Source organism: Desmodus rotundus, chromosome 3, assembly GCF_022682495.2.
Source record: "Desmodus rotundus isolate HL8 chromosome 3, HLdesRot8A.1, whole genome shotgun sequence".
Classification (NCBI taxonomy): domain Eukaryota; kingdom Metazoa; phylum Chordata; class Mammalia; order Chiroptera; family Phyllostomidae; genus Desmodus; species Desmodus rotundus.
In genome coordinates this window covers 75579648-75602391 of record NC_071389.1, presented here as the reverse complement: position 1 = coordinate 75602391, position 22744 = coordinate 75579648, and the positions used below count along the sequence as shown (strand labels likewise).

Here is a 22744-nt window from a genome sequence, read left to right as displayed (position 1 = left end):
TGAACTCTTAATAAACAAAAAACACTGAACTGTGCAGTTTAAATGGTTTAGATTTATAAGTGACATATATGTCAATAAACCTATAAAAAATAGTAAAGGGAAATGACAACATATTGTTTCCAAACATGCCATATTCATGGGTTATTTTAAAGCTATTTTAATATTTGTAATATTTAATATTTATAAAACCCATCATAATGCTACAACTGGAGGGAAAAAAGTTTAAGACTTTAAAATGCAGTTACTTGAGGGACTTCTGGTCAAGATGGAGGCGTAGGTAGACAAGCTTTGCCTCTTCACACAACCATAGAAAGAAGTACAACAAGATCTCAAAACAAATTAACACCCAGCACCATCAGAAAATAGAGATATATGGAAGCCTGACAACTAAGGATTTAAAGAAGCCACAGTCACCCAGATGGGTAGGAGGGGCAAAGTTGCAGAGAAGCAGGGAGAGGCGATGTGGCACAGAGAGGCAGCAGCAGAGGTGGAACAGATAGTCCCAAATTCACGTGTGGTGGATAAAAATCGACAAGGATACTTTGGGAACAAGCAATCCCAGCCCTAGGCCAGACAGCCCAACCCAGGGTTCCAAAATCAGGAAGATAAATCCCCATTACCCCTAGCTGAAAAACCAGTGGGGGTTGGAGCAGTGGAAAAAGACTGCCATATTTCCATAGCTTACAAGGTCCACATAGACATAGACAAACCCACCCACTCTGGGTTTCACCACCAGGGCAGGAACTGGATGGGTGCCAGTTGCATACGGACAGTAGGTGAAGTGATTGGAAACAGGGCGAGGGCTGGACAAACCTCCAGAAGCCAGGTAGTGGCATTGTCCCTTCCCCGAGCCCTTGCCCCACACAGAACCACACAGCAGTGAGTGAATAGCCCCACCCTGGCAATAACCTAAGGCTCCACCCCACACAATTTACAAGTGCCTTTTCTACATAGGGTACACTATTAAGACAAGGAGTCAAAGCCACTCTACCTAATACACAGAAACAAACACAAGGAGGCTGCCAAATTGAAGAGATTAAGAGATATGGCCTAAATGAAAGAACAGAACAAAACTCCAGAAAAAAAAATTAAATGAAACACATAGCCAACCTATCAGATGCAGAGTGCAAAACATTGGTGATCAGGATGCTCAAAGAACTGATTGAGTACGGCAAAAATATCAGGGAAGAAATGAAGGTTACAGTAAGTGAAATAAAAAAAAAAAATCTACAGGGAAACAACAGTGGAGAGAATGAAGCCAAGAATCAAATTGATGACTTGGAACACAAAGAAGGAAAAAGCATTCAATTAGAACGGTAGAAAGAAAAATGAATTAAAAAAAAAAAAAAAAAGCAGGATAGGCTTAGGAACCTCTGGGACAACTTTAAATGTTCCAACATCCAAATCATAGGGGTGCCAGAAGGAGAAGAGGAAGAACAAGCAATTGAAAACCTACTTGAAAAAATAATGAAAAAAAGCTCCCCTAATTTATCAAAGGAAACAGATATATAAATCCAGGAAGCATAGAGAGTCCCAAATGAGGTGGACCCAAAGAGGAACACACCAAGACACATCAGAATTAAAATGCCAAAGGTTAAAGATAAAGAGAGAATCTTAAAGGCAGCAAGAGAAAAGCAGACAGTTACCTACAAAAGAGTTCCCATAAGACTATCAGCTGATTTCTCAAAAGAAACTTTGCAGGCAAGAAGAGACTGTGGCAATAAGTATTCAAAGTGATGAAAAGCAAGGACCTACAACCTAGATTACTCTACCCAGAAAAGTTATCATTTGGAATGAAGGGCAGAAAGGTGCTTTTCAGACAAGGTAAATCTAAAGGAGTTCATCATCACCAAGCCCATATTATATGAAATGTTAAAGGGACTTATTTAGGAGAAAGAAGAAGATCAAACACATGAACATTAAAAAGGCTACATATTCACAAGTATCAACAAGTGACTGTAAAAAAAAAAAAAAAAAAGAAAAGCAAGCAAACAACCAGAATATAGGTATGATATCATTTGTAGGGTTATCAGCTGGGATGGGGAAGGGGGAAATGGTACAGGGATAAGGCAGCAAAATTAATAGGAACAAAATAGGGGGATGTTAAGAATAGTACACGAAATGGAGAAGGCAAAGACCTTACACGCATGACCCATAGACACGAACTAAGGGGGGGATTGCTAGAGGGAAGGAGGGTACCGAGCAGAGGGGTGCAAAGGGGGGAAAAATGGGACAACTGTAATAGCATAATCAACAAAATATATATATTTTTAAATGCCGTCACTTGATACTTCCAATTAAGATGACGGCATAGGTAAATACAATTTACCTCCTCACACAACTCCATCAAAATTACAACTAAGCTACAGAACAACCATCGTTTAGAACCATCAGAAATACAGGTGAATGGAAGTCCTACAACTATGGAACTAAAGAAGAAACCAAGTATGAAATTAAAAGAGAAACTATATTGAGACTGGTAGGAGGGGTGAAGACGTGGAATAGGCTGGTCCCACACCCACATGTGGCAGATAAAAATCAGGAGGGTATCTCAGAAGCAAGGGGTCTGAGCCCCATACCACACTCCCTAGACCAAAGCTCCAGTGCCAGGAAGATAAGTTCCCATAACTTCTCACTTAAAGCCAGTGAGATTGAGGCTGTGGAAGACAGAAACTACAGGAATCTCACGCAGTTCCTCCTAAAGGGCCTGCAAACAGAGTTAATCTGACTCACTCCCCCTGAACTCTAGCATGGAGGCAGCAGCTTGAAAAGCATCAGAGACATATGGAGAGGAACTGAATTATCCACCATCAGGGCAAGAGCAGGGGTCAGCTTTCTTCCAGAGAGAAGGGCCAGCAGAGGCCATTGTTCCTTTTCTGAATCTTTCCCCCACAAGGCCATAGAGCTGGCAGGCAGGCGCCCATATCTGAGATTCCATCTATTTGGCTCACTCTGTTTGCACCAACCAGGTGATTCCCTGAGATCCTTCCCCACCGAACTTTCAGGCCCACCCAAGCTATTTCCAGTGACTTTTCCATAGGAATGGTTTGTCTTGGCCAGTGCTTCAATTTTCCTAAATTTTGTCAAACAAGCAAAATCTGGCTTCAGATAAACCCTGTATCTCTTGCTAAGTACAGCAGCACTATCTGTACTTAGCACTACCTGTACGTGGTTGGCACTACCAGCAGCCAACCATGGTTCACAGCTTGGCCTCACCCGGGCACCTACAGGTCCAGTCAAGCGATTACACATCTGCAGACCACTTTGTAGCTTATGCTATATGATCCTGGACAGAACACATTTGGTGGCTGACCTCTGGCATTGCCAACAGCAATCAAGCCTCAACTACAACAGGAGGGTGTACACAGCCCACACAGTAGGTATACCTTCAGTACCCAGCTTGGATAACAGGGAAGGCTGTGCTACTGGACCCTACAGGACACCTACTACATTAGGCCACTGTACCAAGTCTGAGAGACATAGCAGCTCTACTTAATATATAGAAACAAACACAGGGAGGCTGCCAAAATGAGGAGACAAAGAAATATGAGTCAGATGAAAGAACAGAAAAAAACTCCAGAAAAAGAACTAAACAAAATAGAGATAAGCAATCTACTAGATGCTGAGTTCAAAACACTGGTTCTAAGGATGCTCAAGGAGCACCTCAATAGCATTTTAAAAAGATACAGTAAGAAATGAAGGATAAATTGAAATAAAGAACAGTTTACAGGGCACCAACCGTTGAGCTGATGAAACCACAAATCCAATCAGCAATTTGGCATATAAGGAAGGGAAAAACGAACTACCAGAATAGCATTAAGAAAAAAAGAATCCAAAACCTATGAGGATAGTGTCAAAAGCCTCTGGAAGAAATTCAAGCATATCAGTATTTGCATCATGAGGGTGCCCCAAAAGAAGAAGAGCAAGAGCAAGAAATTAGAAATGCATTTGATAGAAGAAAATGATAGAAATGATAGAAAACTCAGCCAACTTGGTGAGGGAAATAGACATGCAAATCTAGGAAGCACAGAGAGTCTGAAATAAGATGAACTCAAAGAGGCCAACACCAAGACACATCATAATTAAAATGCCAAAGGTTATAGACAAAGACAGAATCTCAAAAGCCATAAGAGAAAAGCAGTTAGTCACCTACAAGGGTACCCGCATAAGACTGTCAACTGATTTCTCATGAGAAACTTTGCAGGCTAGAAGGAATTGGCAAGAAATATTCAAAGTGATGAAATGAAGGACCTACAATCAAGATTACTCTACCCAGCAAAGCTACCATTTAGAATCAAAGGACAGATAAAAGGTTCCCAGACAAGAAAAAGCTAATATAGTTCATCACCAGCAAACTGGTATTATATGAAATGTTAAAGGGTCTTCCTTAAGAATAAGATCAAAAATATGAATGATAAAATGGCAATAAATACATTATCTATCAACAATTCTAAAAAACAAAATAAACAAACAAGCAAACAAAAATAGATGCATAGATACAGACAACGTTTTGATGGTTGCCAGATGAGAGGTCAGGTGGATAAGCAAAAAAGGCGAAGGGATTAAGAAGTACAAATTGCTTGTTACAGAACAGCCATCAGGATGTAAAGTACAGCACAGGGAATAGAGTAGCCAAAGAATGTATATGCGTGACCCATGGACATGGGCAAGTATGGGGATTTCCTGAGGGAACATGGGGGTGCTGGGGAGAGAAGGGCAAAGGGGGAAAAACTGGGAGAGCTGTAATAGCATAGACGAAAAATATGATTTTTAAAAATTTAAAATGCAGAGTTACTTAATTATAAGATTAACGAAATGACCCAGTTGAGCTGCTGCAGAGAAGACAGGAGCCAACTGCAGCTGTACCATACCCGAATTCATGGCATTATCAGTTTCACTCTAGCAGGTAAGTTATATAGTTCTCCCTTAGTGCCAAGACCCATTCTAAGGGCTTCACATTTATTTTCATAAGAATTTATGAGAATACAAAGGAGAAAATAGACTATCTTGCCCAAAGCCACACATCTAACAAATGATGGCTTGAAATTATTTTTAGACTTTGAGACAAGTCTAAAATCCGAGCTTGTACTCTTAGCTGATATAGTGCATCGGCTACCCTTAAAAAGCAAAAAGCTACAAAATAAGGAAGGTACCAAATGTGAACCTGATCATCACCCTTCTCTTACATGTTTTTATGTACTACCCAGTTAGATTTACCACAGACAGATAATACAAAAATACTTCAAATCAAGGCATGAAACCTGTATTTCATAACAAAATATTCACATTCCATTTACCTTCTGTATTTCTTACTGTTGGATCAGGAGTGATTCTCCCATCGTGAATATTAGCACTCTCATCATCAGCATATATCAGATGATCATCTTCTCTACTTTCTGGCCACTGTGGTATCTCTCTTGTGTCTGTGGAGCAGCTGCATACTTCTTCATTCTTGTTGAAGTATCTCTGTAGCCATCCTGGCACAATATTCTTAACTGATTCTGTAACCCTGCTAAGAATGCCCTGTTGGGGGGAAAAACACATAAGGCAATTTTAGAAATTTATCTTTTTAAGTACCAACTTATAGAAAGCTATACCATGAAAAACACAACTGTTTCCAACAAAGTTTCCTAAAATTCAGTTCTTTGAGCTAATGTTGACATAATGGTATTTTACAAATGCTATAAGCAAATTCCTACTTTTTCTTTCTTCCATATATATATATCCATCCATCCATGAATCAATAATTACCCCAAATGGCCATATTATTCTAATCTTTAAAAAACTCCAATAGGCCATCAAATAAAGACATATAAATTCTAAATTTAGTAATAAGATACACACTAAAATGTTACAATCTGAGAAAAGGCATCTATTTTGATCTCCGCATATTAAAAGAAGCAATATAAACACCTCCAACAGTTTCCTCAAGCAATTATTTTATTGCATATTCTTTTAAAAAGAAAAATTTGGACATATAAAACTAGAAGACTTTTTTTTAAAGACAGGTAATAAGACAACTAATCTATCATAATAAACTCAAGAAATAATCTAAGGTGTTTTTTGATGGGAGAAAAATGTAGTATAACACTATTAGTATTAACATGTATTATAGCTTTGCTATGTGCAAGGCACGATTCTACATAGCAGTTTATACATATTATTCAATTTAACCCTCACAGTACTATTATGAAGTTGGTATTAATGGTGCCACTTTATGGATGGAGGCACAATGAAGTTAAATAATTCACTCCAGATACAAACACATTTATTAGGATAAAGTAGAAGCATAGGTGGGATTGGTAGGACCTGAAGTTTGAATACAACCTCCTTGTACTTTGAGTAACTCTAGGTAAAATTAGAATTACACCCCCTCCTGCTATTATCTGATAAGAATTATAATTGGACGATCCAATGGAATATGTGAATGCACTTTGTAATTTAAAAAATTAACAAACATATACTGGTAATTTTATTACTAATTAGGAAAAAAGGGTCACAGAAACAAAATTGGGTGAGGCAACCAGTATTAGAGACAATAGCCTTCCTAAAGTAGCATTAGTAGGATTTCAGAGAAAAAGTTACAGAAGAGAGAAAATGAATTGGCAGGTACAGAAGAACAATAAAGTCAAGGCAGAATACATAAATCAACCACGAAAGCAAACCTAAGACAAAAAGGCCTTGAAAGATCCTATCAACTGAAAAGATAGAAGGCACCTCTGATACAGACACTTGAATAGTATTTTACTTATTGTTAAAACGGTGTAGGTAACAACTGAGAAATATGTAATTATTTTTCCATGTATTCTCCAAACATATTTTAAACAGATCTACAATGTAAGCTCTCTTGCAACACGAGGCCGACAACCCTAGAATACTCATTACTGAAAAACACAACCACCATTTCCCTTTTTTATGCTAATATTACATAGTATTAGTGACTTTGGAAACAAATGTTATAAACCTACATCCAAATTTAACATTTATAAAAACATACATCAAATTTTAAATGTATGAAAAATATTTACTTATTACTTAGTATTTACCTCCCTTCTATTTCAAGAAAGTGCTTACAAGCTGTAATGCAGCTTAAATAAGACTTGAAAAACACAAGACTCATACCTGATATGAAATGATAAATTAGCTAAAGCGCTACAGCAAGAATTTAGTGTAAATTAAGCTTTTTGTGGACTTCTAAGGTGTTAAGCTACTAACAGTATCAAAGATTCCTGTGATCCCTACTCACCTGTGGCATGTAGAGAACTTACATGAATACCATTCTTAACCAAAGGTCGCTTCTGTGGCAGCATTTGATATCGTGGACAATAATCAGAAATCAAAATTAGACAAATTGGTATAATAAAGCTCCTTCACTAAAGCTCATAAACTTTGCTTGGAGATCTTCTCTTTTCTAAACTAAAATCTAACCAATTTATCTATCACAGGCCACAGCAGCTTAGTACAAGAAAATTACAATGACCCTGGCTGGTGTAGCTCAATGGATTGAGTGTGGGCCTGTGAACCAAGGGGTTGCTGGTTCAATTCCCGGTCAGGGCACATGCCTGGGTTGTGGGCCAGGTCCCCCAGTGGGAGATGTACAAGGGGCAACCACACATTGATGTTTCTCTCCCTCTCTTCCTCCTTCCCTTCTCCTCTCTCTAAAAATAAATAAATGAAATCTTTTTTAAAAAAGAAAATTACAATGAGAGAGAGAGGTTACTAATGGCACAACGAATGACAGCACGAAGACCTTGACAGTAAATAAAACTGACCTGGAACCATTGTAAGAAAACAAACATGCCTATACTTCAGTATACTTCTGTAGCAGGGTAAGTGAACCTACCTAATCAAGAAAAGTTAAGTTAAGCCCTGGCAGGATATCCCAGTTGGTTGGAATGTCGTCTGTACACCCAAAGGTTGTAAGTTCTATTCCAGAATTCCAGGTTAGTGCATATATCTAGGTTGTGGGTTTGATCTATCAGCATCACCTCAGGTTCTATCCCAGCCCTCAGGGATAAAACTCAGGAAGTAGGGCTCACCTGTTTTAACAAAAGCCCAAGTGATCTGGATGCATGCTAAAGTTTGTAAGTTTGTGAACCACCATTCTAGTTGAAGAGATTAGGAAATTAGATATATTTAATGATATTACAGTACATTTTAAGGGAAAAGTCCTTTTACAAGAAGTTAATAAAATTATGTATACTTAAAAGTCTTAAGATTCAGTTATCTGGAAAACATATAATGCGGAACACTGGTCAGACAACAATTAAAATACAGGATGGGGGAAAAGTAGGTATACAGTTGTCCGTGTGGAAAATAATATAATTAATAAATGATAATGACAATAAACTGTTTTGTGTACATACAACTGTAAGCCTACTTTTACTCCACCCTGTATATCACAGTAAAATATTCTAAAATGAATGAGAAAAACCATTTGTACTGTGGACTGTGCAGAATACAATGCAGCTTAAGAGACCTAGTTCTCCAGTGTTTCCCAAACTATGGCCATGAATTCTACCTGTACTATTATTTCATGATTTTCTTTCTATCCACTCACTTCTCTTAATAAATCTAGCTTTGCCTACATAATAAAATCAGTTCACGGAGTTCATGCTATGCTGGTCTTCACTTGCCCTTCCCTCATTCTTTTTAAAAAAATTTTATTTATTGATTTCAGAAAGAGAAGGGGGAGGAAGAGAGAGGGGAGAGAGGATGGGAGGAAGGGGGAGGACAGAGAGAGAGAGGAGAAACACTGATTTGTTGTTCCACTTATTCATGCATTCATTGGTTGATTCTTATGTGTGTCCTGACAGGCGACCAAACCTGCAACCTTGGCTTATCGATCGGGACGATGCTCTAACCAACTGAGCTAACAGTCCAGGGCCCTCACTCCATTCTTGATAAGCTATCCCACAAAGTTGGCTTCTAGAAGAACTGGCCCACAAGAGATACTAGAGAACACCAGATATCAAAGGATAGGAAGAAAGAAGTCTTTTTTTCCTGTGCTCCCTTCTCTACTTAAGTGATCCCTCTATAAAACTAGTTTCCAGCCAGGTGGCTCGTTCTCTAGTCCAGGTACACCTTTATCCTTTCCAGTCCTAGGGATGGTAGCAGCTTCTGCTACTGCTAGTCTCTGGGTCTCTTGCTATTCTGTGTGTATCCCTTTAATCACCAGCACATCTGTAAGTAGACTCTCTTAAAGACATTCAACCCTTCGGTTGAACTACCCAGGGTGAACTATTTCTTGCTGGGTCCCTAAGGTACAGCAGGGCTACCTGTTAAATTTTTTTTTATCTAATTAACATGAAAACTAAAAAGTCCATGCTGTCAGTTAGATTCAGCTTCTCTAATAACAATGGAACATATGTACCACACTTGGGGAAGTACTCTTATTACCCAAAAGTTACATCATCCAACCTACATCTCTGTAAAAAAGTATACAAGTAGGCCAGAAAATAAGCTTTATTTTGGTGAATATTTCAAACTCTTATCTAACTCACAGATGTAAGAGCAGACACTGCTTTTCTTCATTTGACTCACTGTCATACTTATTGGTCACATACTACATGTCAGGCACAGAACACCAGGAAAAAGAAAACACGAGTTCCTGCCTTCTTAGAACTCACATTCTAAGTTAGAGAGACAAATGAAAAAACTAGTAAACATAATACATAACACATAATATGATGACTTCGATGCTATGAACAAAAATAAAGCTGGGAAGGAAAATGGGATGGGTATTTTATATAAGCAAAGCCCTAAAACAAAAGTGAGGAATGACCATGCAAATTTCTAGGCAAAGACTCAAATTCAGGTGTCCTTCACACATGCTGACCAAGTTTCTGGTAATCTTCTTAATACATGCAAAATATAATAAACCTTAAATAACTGTCCATCAAAATTCCCCTCCAGCCCCGGCCGAGGGGCTTGGTCGGAGCGTCAGCAGCAGCATCAGCAGGTGGCGGTTCAATCTGCAGCAAGGGAACATACCTACATTGAGGGTTCAATCCCTGGTAGGCGTGTGGGTGAGACGCAACCAATCAATGTTTTGCTCTCACGTGTTTGTTTCCCTGTCTCTCTCCCTGCTCCTCTCTCTCTAAAATCAATGAATATATCCCCAAGGGAGTTTTTTTAATCCCCCTTTAATCACGTATATATGTGAGAATCTATGTGCAATCTTGCATTCTGTAGCTTAAATATCCAGTCACTATAAAAGGACCCAAACAGTGGTCTTCAAACTGGAGTCTTCAGACCAGCAGCTTTGGTGTCACCCTTGAGCACGTAGGAAATGGAAGTTTGTTTAAAGTTCCTGAGGCAATTCTTCTGCCAATTACAGTTTGAGCAGCAATGCACTGAAATCCTTTAAACACTTAATTAAGGCCACAGTAAACACAGCCCTGAGTATAAGCTTAACTACACCAAAGCTTTACATAAAAGATCACCCGATTTCCATGACCATCTCATTATCTATCAAATCACATTACACCAATTTTTATAAATATCTACCTTATAATATCAACTCTGAAAATCAAACAAGACATAGACATAAGTCTACCTTTGAAACTGTAACTTCCAGTGTTAAAGACTTGACACTTCTAACCAACTACCAGGTATTAGGGTTTTTTAAAGCTGCTAAGTAAAAGAAATCCGATCGCACATGGAACTGGGTAGGGGAGTATAAAGAGGTAAGGAACCATGTGTCTCAACTAAATTTGGAGAACTGCTTCCCTGCTCGGCAATTTTTTAAGAGTTCGGAAGCACTAAAGATAGACTTCAGCCACTAATGGAAAACTGAGAAAGAGTTGAAGGGAGCAAGAAAAGGGGAAAAATAATTTTCTTATGGTAGAAAAGGTTCCTTTGGTTCTATCACCAAAAAAGGTCTCTCTTTTCAGGAGTTCTTTTTTTTTTAAAGATTTTATTTATTCATTTTTAGAGAGAGCAGAAGAGAAGGCGAAAGAGAGGCAGAGCAGTATCAATGTGTGGTTGCCTCTCACATGCCCCCTACTGGGGCCCAGGCACGAGCCCTGACTAGAAATCGCACTGGCGACCCTTCGGTTTGCAGCCGGCACTCAATCCACTGAGATACACCAGCCAGTGTTCTTTTCAGGAGTTCTTGAGAGAAGACGTTTCAGGTCTTTAACAGAAATGGGGTAAATCGGTTTCCTATGTGAACCTACACAAAGAATGTTTTATGACACTAAAAACAAACAAAAACATGAGGGGAAAATAGATACACTAGTAAAGGTCTCCTAAGAAGTGAATACTCAAGTCCTATTTTACCAGATTAGCTTACTCCCTACTTTCAGAGGCTTCAGCAGTAAGCCTAACTGCCACCCTTATAACTTGATGTACATTTCCTACAGGAAACCTTCTCTGATCTTCAAAGTCTGGGACACTTACTCCCTTGTATGTGCCAACAGTGGCCTGTCCTTTCTACATGATGGCAATTTTTGTCCAACAGGACGGTAATGACAGTCTGTGCAGTGCACAGATTAGTTGGCGCATGGTTTTAATTTACCTACAACTGTACTGCTCAACCAGCCCCTTATTCCCATATATTAATATTCCATGAGAGGTTTCTAAAAAGAACATCGGTAATTCTAGAATTTAAAAATAAATAATATATTTGCTTGCTGTAATAGTTTCACCTTAAGCAAATATTTTTTGTTGCTATACTAACAACCCTACCTCCAAGGAAAAAAAACATGTGAAGCTATCCAAGAGCACAGGAAAATTGAACCATCCTCTGGAATGTTAAATAGCATGAAGTCAACTAAATAAAGAGAAGAAGAAAAGTAGCTAAAGAAAGCAAAACCAATGGTCTTTAAAAAAAAATCAACAATACAAACAGTGCATTTAAATTTTTCCCTGGCCTGGTTGGCTCAGATGGTTGCAGCGTCATCTCCAACTAAAGGCTGTGGGTTTGATTCCAGGTTAGGGAACAGACTTAGGCTGTGGGTGTGATCCCTAGTTGGGGCACATACAGGGGGCAACCAGTGGATGTTTCTCTCTCTCTCTCTTCCCTCCCTCACCACTACCACTGGCCTTCCTCTCTCTCTAAAAATCAATAAACATATCTTCAGGTGATTATTAAGAAACAATCTTAAAAATACTCCTTGTAACCCTAAAGCAAAGTCTGTTCTAGAAAATCACAGGTAATGAAGTTGAATTCAAGGATAAAGGAGTTTTTAAACTTAGACTGTCTAAACTGATTGGGTCTTTTCTCCTCAAGGACTAAGGATTCTGCATTTGGCAAAACACGGCAAAAATTCCACTGAGATTTATAACAAATACTCAATTCGGGAGGCAGAAGTGAATTTAATTCAATACCACACACATATTAAGCACATCAGTGTATAAGGCACTATGAATATATTACCTTTCCACAACACATTTAACCTGAGTTCAAGGATTAATGAAAGGCAGCAGAGGTGGCACAAGGCTCTTCTACAATCCCAACTCAGAACTCAGTGGTAATGAAAAAGATATTCTTTTTCCATACATCTTTTCACCAGTTGGTAATCTCAGAATAGCCAGAGACATCTCTCCCATGTGGACAACCCCTTATCATTACCGTACAGCAGCGATTTTCAACCGCTGTGCTGCAGCACACTGGTGTGCCACAAGAATTTTTAAAACATGCCACACGTGACTATTTAGTCAGGGGCACTGACTTCTCTTTCCTTAGACTATCAAATAAAAATATGACACCAGCCAACACATGCCATCAGATATGAATGAATAAAAATTATACCTATTTTTTGTCAGGATGGCAAAAAATATATTGTTTGGTATGCAACAGAATGGTAGTACTTAGTTTGTGTGTGCTATGAGATGGAAAAGGTTGAAAAAATTCAATGCTGTATAGCCCTCTTTCCCTTTCTATAGAATTCTCTATTCCTATGAATTTTCTTGACTTCTGTTCAACTCTTCACATTATCCTCTATTAAACAGCCCTATTTAGATTATAAAATCTCCTTTCTCAAGTAACTTCACTGGATCTCTAACTGTAAATATCAAATATAATTCATCTTTCATTTTAAGGTCCTGGAGGCTTATTCCACAAGAAAACACACTGTTTGGACTTCTATATGCTCTTTCAGGTGCCTTTGTTTGTTTGAGGCCTGTCACTGACCCCTTAATTCTCTTCCAGGGTTCTGTGCACACTCTCCTTACCCACTCAACTCCCGTGTCATCAGGCTCTCTTTTCCGAACTTTTTGAAAGTTTTATTTCATATAATGTATCTAATCAGTGTTCCCCCTTGCTCCCTCCAAGCCCAAGTGAAAATAAGACTTTACAACCCAAGACTTCACATGAGACTTAAAGAATATGTAATTATAAAAACACAAGTAAAAACACAGATGCTATTCTAATCTTTCAGTTATTTCCACTATTTCTTTTAACAATGTATCTCTAGTCTAACTTTAACACTCAGTTATCTCCATGAGGGAGAAAAGTAATGAAGTATTCAAATTCTAATACAGTTATAATGGGTCCAGTTTCAGTAATCTTAATTTAACCTACAAATCTAAACTATTAGTTGTCATATTTTACAACCAACAGATAGGCAGCAGCCAAGTTTTCTCTATCCACTTAGTCCAAATCCTTCTGGTCACTTAAAATCGAAACTTTTCATTTCTGTTCTCAACGTCAAGAGATCAAGCCAGAAAATGAGCACGAAAATTATTCTGGCTAAAAAATTAAAAACGACAATGGCCACATATTCCCAACGCCTTCAAAACACTGTCACCACTGCAGTAGGGAGAAACATGACCTGACTTAATCTTATTTTTAGTTAGCAATGTTATAGAAGTGGTACTGAAAAGTAACAATAATCAAACAAGGACAAGAAAAGGGATCCCTAAAAGGACCTTCCAGCAATAAGAGATCCAATAAAAAGGTAAAGCAGTTTAACCCACTCCAAGTTACCCATAAAATATTGTCCACTTTTCTTACAACTGTTTGAAAACTGGATGTAAGAGTTCATTTCCTAAATCACACCATGAAAAAAGAGAGTGAAATCAAGCAAGCTGACAAGCAAACTGAACTATGTCTAGACAGAAAAGTCATTGTACTATCCTGTTTCTGACAGTAAACACAGTAAATTGTGTTATATCTGGTGGTGAAGCTTTAAGTGTATATGCACTTCCCGAAACAGAGGAATCTTTTACAAGTATATTACAACCATGACTATTAGCTAAGTAGCTACAAAGAAAACACTTTTGAAAATACATGGTCATTACATCTTTCCAATAATATGTTGTGCCTATAAAATGTTTTAATTAGTGATATCAGACCAAAGGCTTCATTTTACTTCAAACTAATAGATAACTAACTGCCTCATCAGGGGACTTTCCAGGAAATGGAGACGACACGTGGACGCTTTTGTCATTTATCTTATTAGAAAAATTAGTAAGTTAATTGATGAACTATCACACACAAGAGCCTCTCATCACAAACAAAACAACTACATGTTTTGGAATAGCTTAATATTTGAATTTATTTTCCTATATGCTTAAATGACCGGCATTTCTATTGGGAAAACATTGCAAAAGTATTTGAAAGAGTAGTAATAGTTTAAAGGTTTGGCCTCATCATTCAACAAGCAAATCCTTTAATCCGTTATAAACCTATACAAGATTCAGCTTGGGTACATAAAGGGGAAAAAACTTCTACAAAGAGGCAGCAAAATTTGTAGACAAAACATTTAAATCAAAAGGTTCTATTCAATCACAACAATTTCATTTTTTTTAATCCACACCTGAAGATATGTTTATTGATTGGGGGGGGTGGCGGAGACAGACAGACACTGTTGTGAGAAAGAAACATCAATAGGTTGCCTCCCATTCACACCCCAACCAGGATCAAAACCACCACCTTTTGGTGTATGGGGCAACGCTCCAACCAACTGCACTGCTGCCTGGCCACAGCTCATCACGACAATTTCAAATGAGTCCTTCATTTACAAGTTTATTACAAGTCCTGGCAGAACCCAAACCCAAACCCAAACCCAAACGCTCTGACTCCATTATAGTACTTTTTCCTATCAACTATTTTCCTTTCTATTTCCATGGAAACAATTAACTATCTAAGATAAAGATAAAATAAAAATCAAAAATACTTAGTGACTTCAGGAATGAATTAAATATTCAACCTCTAAATATTCCTCCTTTTCAGAACTGAGAACAGCTTAGGCTTCCTATACCAAGCAGAACTTACTTATTTGGGAAGAAAGTATCATGTTGTACCAAAACAAACAACAAAAAACAAAAACAAAAAGACCCACATAATATAAAACAGGGTTTGGCAAAGCAATGTCTGTAGACCAAATTCAGCCCTTGGAATGTTTTTATACAGGCCCAAGGCTAAGAATTGTATTTACATTTTTAAAGGGTTGTAAAAATAAAACAAAGAACTTGCAGCAACAAACGTAAAATATTTACTATCTGGGCCTTTACAGAAAAAGTTTGCAGGCACCTTATCTAAGCTGCTGAATAAAGGGGTTTATTCCCCCTCTTTCTGAAATAGCTAAATGCAGTTAAGTGACTTGTAAGACAAACTACATCTAGAAAGATAAAATGAGTGGATTCCCTTAGCTCCAAACCAGAAGACAAAACCTCTGAAGCACACCCCCCCCAAAAAAGGGCAAAAATAAGTAGTTCCCTCTCACCGGGAGGTGGCAGTAGATTCTTCCAGAGGCAAGGTTCTGGTTTGCCCATGGGCTCAAGTGTTTTGTGGTGGCTATTAAGAAAAGCAGCTTGACCTTCCAGAGCTGACTTTCTGGGCCTGACAATCTGCACAAAAAGGAAATCGGAAAGGAGACTAAACAGGTGACAAGAACTAACCACATCCTCTTTAGTGACCTGTTCACTCCCAACTAGCAAAATGACACCATTTCCTAAATGCATGTGAGTTAAGAATTAGGGGGTAGGAGAGAAGGCAAGTGAAAATGATGTTCTTCATATATACTTCTACCATTCTTAAGTTATTACCCTTCAGTCAGTTAAGAATAGATACCTGTCTCCACAAAGTCAAACAAGATGGCATTTTAAAGATCAGAAGTTAAAAGTAAAAAATGCAAACTTCATATATATTTCAGCAGAGCTAAACCAGAAGTCAAAACAGGAAATTACAAGTCAGTTAAACACATGCAAAAGTCACAGGTACTGCGTGACTGCACAAGCCAGTTGGCCTGACAGGCCTTGGCAAACATCCATTAACTAACAGTGCCAGACCTCTCATTCTTATTCCAACCCTCTACTACACCACCCAAAACGTCATTTTTGCCCAGAAATCCTTGGACACTTAAGCAAATAACATTAGTATAAAACATGCCATGTCATGAAGTTGCCTGCTATTCATGATGACTCAGCAGCTGCTGCAAAACAGAGGTGACAGCAAGTCCCAAAAGTTCCACTAACGAATAAAGAAGAGTTCTTATTTTTAAGATTTTTTTAAAAATTGATAATATTAAAGATATTCTTTTGTATGCTCCTGGATACTTTAATTTGGTAGTTTCTGACAATATTAAGTAATACCAACAGTGTTGATCAAGAAACTCCCAAACACCTTTAATACCAATTCAGAAGCTAATTTTTTTTTCTTTTCCAATTAAATGGCTAAGGGAAGAAGCTGAAAGTATTTAGATGAGGAAATGATAAATTATCAAACTCTAAAACAAAATTACACAGCCTAAAATTATATCAGCTCTAAGACAGTCTTAGTTGGACCATAGGTGTTATGTTCTTAAGGAATCATTTACCTTAATTTAGATTTTTATTTAAGTACATTTAAAAATAAACTGTGATTTTAACTTTTGCCACCCGGAATATATTAGCTCCTTTCTAAACTCTGTCCAGACAATGATCTGTATTTAAAACATTTCATTTTTTATGTACTAACTTTCTTTTAAGGAGATCTAAGGAAGCACTCGGACATTTACTCTTCAAGAGAAACAGAAAGCATGTGTCTGACTTCCATTCTGCAAAGAGTTAGGTTAAATGGTCAGGCTTGTGACCTGAATTCTAATCTTAAATCTGCCTGCAAGTACCCCTGGCCCTCACAAAGAAATCTGAAAACCAAGCACTTTCTTTATGTATCTGGGGGGAAACTGGTGGGAGTAACAGTAATGCCAAGACTTCTAACCACACAGGGGTGTCCAACCTTTTGGCATCTGTGCACCACACTGGAAGAAGAGGAGTTGTCTTGGGCCACACATTAAATACATTTCGACACCTAATCACAAAAAAATCTCATAATGCTTTAAGTAAATTTATGATTTTGTGTTGGGCCGCATTCACAGCCATCCTGGGCTGCATGTGGCGGTTGGACACTCCTGCTAGTAGAAAGCCAGTTAATACTATAAACCACAATTTTTGCTATTAAAAATTTTCCCCAAATCTTTACTTTAAAAATTGTTTTTTAATGATACAATTTCACACCACCAGCAAACACGTTAAAGTGTTCAATATTCATCATCACCCAGCATAAAGCAATCTAGGAAGTCTACCTTTAAAAGTATGCAACAAGTTATCAGACCCTTCTGATATATTTTCGTTTTTTAACAAGTTTAAGACACATACTTACTTCCCACCTTAGTGTCATTGAGTTTTATAAGTGATTTTTATTAAAATAAATTAACATTTTCCTACTCGACCCCCATAACAAGTAACATTTAAAAATGTAATTTTCTCAGAATCGAATGTCTCTTTTACATTTAGGACAAATTCCTTTTCATAATATCAAACGCTCATGAGTACCCAAGGTGGTTAAATGGTAAGACCTCCAAGATTCCTGGAGTGTCAAAAGTACCTAAACTTCTGCAATACGCCCCATAACATTAAAATATTTTGTGTATGAGATCAGAAGTGGCGTCCTGCTCAACTGAGCAAAATAGCCTTTTCTAACCTCCAAAATAAAAAAAGGTGGGGGGCCGTAGGGAAGAGTCTCACAGCAGAGAAAAGACTGGAAGGGTTCAGACGAACTTTCGAAATGCCCCAATGCCACAGTAACTATAAGCCGGTTGGGGGGTGGGGGGCGGGCAAAATCTAAGCCACTGATCTCAGATTCGGGAGAGGACATGGGCACGGGAGAGGGAGAACTAATTACTAAATTGAGACTAGGTTATTCCACTTTCTGAGTAGCTGCACCCTCATCAATCCCCACGGCCCTGGAGACAGATTTCCTCAGGCAGCCCCCTCCCCACAAACTCTGAACCGCGGGAGAATAGAAAACAACAAGCCTAAGGGCATCCCGCCACATCTTCCATTCTCCCTGGAGAGGACGTGAGTAATACCCTCTAACCCCGAGTCCCCGCCAAAAACGAAAGAAACGCGCGCAACGTGGGCCTACAACTTCTGTTCCCGCGCTGCGCCGGCTGGGGGAACCCCCAGCCCTGCAGGGTTGGCAAGAGGCGGCCCGAACCACACGTGTGTGCGGCAAGGGTCCGCCTGTCTCAGCCCACTTCTCGTCGCCACGCCAGCGGCCCGAGCTGCCCCCGCCTCGTTCGGGTCGGTCCTCAGGCCCTCTCGTCCGCTCCACGTGGGGCTCCAGGGTCCCTCACCGCCAGTTCCCTCCCGCCAAGTCCCCGATCCGCAAAACCACTAAGGAGTCGGGGTCGCGTACCTGGTGCTTTTGTCGCCCCTGCTGGTACGGCTTAATTGGCCCCTGGTGGCAACGCCGCGTCCGGATCTTGCCGCCGCCGCCGCCGCCACCGCCCCCTCCTATTCCTCCGGCTCCCGAGGCCATGGCCGAGCCTCCACTGCTTCCCGCTCCGGGGCGGGTAAGGGGGTGGGAGAGGCAGAGGCGGGCGCCTTAGAGCACCCCCCGCCCACCCCCAGCCCAAAAGCCCGTCCGACTGCCCACACCGTGGGGTACAGGCACTACAGGAACCGCGAGGTTGCGAGCAGAGCGGAGAGAGAATGCGCGCTGGCAGCAGGGAAGGCGGCGGCGGCGACAGAGGCCGAGTAGCTGGCTCCGGTCCGGTAGCCACTCGCGGACCCCCTCCTCTGTGTATGTCACAGTCTCTATGGAGATCCCCCGCAGAGGACAGCGCTAGCGGCTCCACTCGCAGCTGAGGCCTAACTCGAGCGCCGGCTGACGGGGCTGCAGCTTCCGTCGCCCTAGCCGTGGCTGCCGCAGTAGAAGCCGCCGGCGCCGCCCGCCTACCACTCCCCTCTGCGTACAGCGCCCGCCCCGGCGTCGTCGTCCCTGCAGTCCCCTCCGCCGTTGCGCCTATTGCCGGGGCTAACCACGCCGCCGCGGTCGCGAGCCAGAACGCCGTCACTCGTCGGCGCCCGACGCGTTTGCATCATCACGCTGCGACCGGGGATTGGCGAGAAAGAAGGGTTGATGGAGCCCGCGCTCTCGGTCGCGCAGCCTGCTGGAAAACGTAGTTCAGTGGAAAAACCGACCTCTCAGAAAAAAAATGACGGGGAAGGAGACCTGCAGACCGCCTCACAGGCACAAAGCCGGGGCTCCGTTCCTTTTGCTACTCTTGGCTGTAAATTTAGATTTTGAAAAAGGCGTTTAACGAAAGCAGTGACCTCCTTCCCAGTCTACTTCTCATTGGTGAAGAAGGCAGAAAGAAATAAGTACTTAGTAAAATCAAAGACAGCAACTAATAAAATCTTATAAAAACTGATTGAAAAAGCAATATCCATGGTCTTTAAGCCTAATCCAGATTAGAAAATAATCTGATGGTCCGTTAAGCATATTAAGGGCTTTACTATCCAACACACAAGACCTGAATTCTGGCTCTGCCACTCTGTAGCTTGACATTGGATAATTCAAAACCTGAGCCTTGGCTTCCTCCTCCATGAAATGGGAACTTTAAAATCCACCTTGTGGAGCTGTTGTGATCATGTGTGTAACGCACTTAGTATATTTCCTGGTAAACAAGAAATGCAGTAAGCGGTGAAAAATTACTACTTACACAGTCAACTCACGTTAGAGGTAAGTGGTATATTACCAGAAATAAAAGTATTCATATATTAACAACAAATAGAAGGCATTGTATATAGAAAAGTGAATGAGCTAGGCTCAAACCCTGAATCCACAGAATAGATTGTAGGAGTTGACCCTTCGAGCGTCACCCGAATCTTTAACTGGGCTACATATACAGAGGAATAAACTGTAGCCACATCCCATTTTTCCTTTCACCTTACCAGACTCAGAATTTCCAGCACAGGACGGTAGACTGGCTGGCACTAAAAAATCATCTCTTTCTTGGAGGCTATGTGGGACAGATTTCACATCCAAACTTTGAATGGAAGGGACGTGCTTTAAAAGAGCTGGGCCAAATGACAAAATTTCAGAATAGAACATTGGTAGGATTTTTTGAAATGCGGAAGTATCTACATTCCCCTTTAGCCTTGATCTCAATTGTTTATGATTACTTTATGATTATTTCTTTAAAGTAAAATAATTTTTGAGGGAACTATAATATTAGTCCCACTTTCATGTGATTGAGTTATTGGAAACTGTCAGGCTTGACAGCAGAGAAGGAATAAGAGGCAAGAAGAAATCTGCCTTCAAAACTTCCCACTGCTTAACGTAACTCTTAAATAGTATTTAGCCTCGCTATGAGATGAGGTAACTTCTTGTGCATAGTTTGGGAATCTAAAATAACAATGTTTCCGTGCTGAAGTTCAATTTGGAGTAACAAACCATCAAACCTAGAGTTCCTCACACATTTTGGTACAAAACTATTCTTCAGGGAGGAATTACTAGTAGTAGAATGGGTTATAATGCGTTATCATGGCTATAAAACTTAAAGAATCTGCCTGTATTCAAACATACAAGTAATTATTAAACATTTCTCTGAGATACTATATATAAATTGGAAAAATATCAAATGACATGGAACAATAATAGGGATTGTTGAAATCCTTCCAGCCATATTCAGGGGTAATAGGTTTTTTGGGGGGAAGGACATAATCATTTACTACTTATAATTAAGCAATTTCTATAAGTGATGAAAGTTAATCCCTAAAATCCCTACAAGATTCTGTGGTTCACAGAATTGGAAGCTACCACTTGTAAATTTTATACTATGAACTAGCTATATATATTTTTTAATTATTTATTTATTTTTAGAGAAAGGGGTAGGGAGGGAGAAAGAGAGGGAGAGAAATATCAATGTGTGGTTGCCTCTTACATGCCCCCAACTGGGAACCTGGCCTGCAACCCAGGCATGTGCCCTAACTGGGAATTGATCCGGCGACCCTTTGGTTGAAAGGCTGGCAGTCAATCCACTGAGTCACACCAGCCAGGGCTGAGCTGGCTAGCTTCTTATTCATCCTTTCCTTTTTATTATTTACTTCTATTCCCATTAGTCTTCAGGCCAGACAAAATTGAAAGGGCTCTGAGAAGTGACCTTATGTTTTGGGTTGTTTCACTGAGTGTATTTTAATAGAAACTCATTTCTCCCCTACTAGATTTTAAACTTAAGGAAGATAAGGAATTTTTCTCACTGCTGTAACTTGAACATGTAGGAACACTGTTGACACATAGCAGTCGCTCTGTATATACTGTAGTTCATTCCTCTAATATTCTATTGCTACCAATGTTAACTGTTTCCATTTTACTGTGATAAATAATACAATGAAGAATGCAGCTAAACTTCTTTACATAACCTTTCCTACCTTGCATGTATTTGTTTTCTATACTGCATAACAAATTAATATTTCCTGAATTCATTTATTCATAATATGTTCATGAGCATATTGTCACATAATCCTCACAATTCTGAGAGGAATTATTATCCTTGTTTTTACAAATGTGGAAACTCCACATTTGAGGGCACCAAGGAAATAAAAAATAATTTAAAAAAATTATTTTAAGCCCGTTCTGGTGTGGCTCAGTTGGTTGGGCGTCATCCCGGAAAGTAAAAGGTCACAGGTCAGATTTCTAGTCAGGGCAGGTGCCTGGGCTGAGGTTTGATCCGCCTCTGCAGGCACATACAAGAGGCAACCAATCGATGTTTCTCTCTCTTTCTTCCTCTCTTCCCCTTCTCAAATAAATAAATAAATAAATAAATAAATAAATATTAAGAATTATTTTTAAAATAATGGAAGATGAAATATTTGAAGTGATTTCCCCCCTCCTTACTCCAAAGCCCATGCTCTTGCCTTTGTCATCATTCTGTTATATTTGTAGCCAATTTAGGAGCCTCCCTACCACTCAAAACATTTTTTATTCGAAAATGTGTTTGGTTTTTTTTCCAGTTCAGTGGAGAACTCCTTACTTTAGAAACTGCTTTTTGATGGCCTTCACACTGACTAAAATGTTTCGAATCAGATCTGTCTCACTGCGTAGTGAAAATGAACACTTGCCGACCGGATGACGTGAGAGCCAGTAGAAAGACCAGACTCAAACAGCTGGCTTCGGATCACCGGGGAGTGCACGGCCCCCATCGCGGCGTGGGAATATGAGGTTATGGCGTCAGGTGGGAGTGAAGAGTACATCAGCTGGAGTGTTTGGGTAGAAGGGATGTTGTACATTAGACCTCCAAGTCACAGAGAGAAGCCATGTTAGCACTATCAATAGAATTCTACGTATATCATAGAAACAAAAGAATACTGTGAAAGATAAAGAAAAAAACCCCACCTATTTATATTCAGATCAAGTGGCAGAACATGATACAGAACACAGAAAGACAGGAATTCTTTCCTAATAACCAGCCTGAAAACAAAGATTGGCCCCACTTCACTTTTCTTCAGGACCCAGTTTGGTTTCTTT

General features: G+C 39.7%; 1 protein-coding gene across 11 annotated transcripts in view; it reads right to left on the bottom strand.

Annotated features, from left to right (window-relative positions):
- The window catches only part of NUP153 (nucleoporin 153), a 72647-nt gene extending 53367 nt beyond the window's left edge, over window positions 1-19280 (bottom strand). For 2 of the 11 annotated variants that reach the window (XM_024565393.3, XM_045199462.2), the window contains exons 1-2: window positions 18629-19280; window positions 5298-5523 (exon numbers count right to left, since the gene is read on the bottom strand). In XM_024565393.3, the coding sequence (XP_024421161.1) occupies window positions 5298-5523; window positions 18629-18751 (349 nt within the window). In that variant the 5' untranslated portion in view covers window positions 18752-19280. Of the gene's footprint in view, window positions 1-5297; window positions 5524-15674; window positions 16018-18628 lie in introns of those variants that run through there. The other 9 variants (XM_045199456.2, XM_024565392.3, XM_053920229.2 and 6 more) reach the window with 7 other exon arrangements.
- Window positions 19281-22744: the final 3464 nt, after the last annotated feature.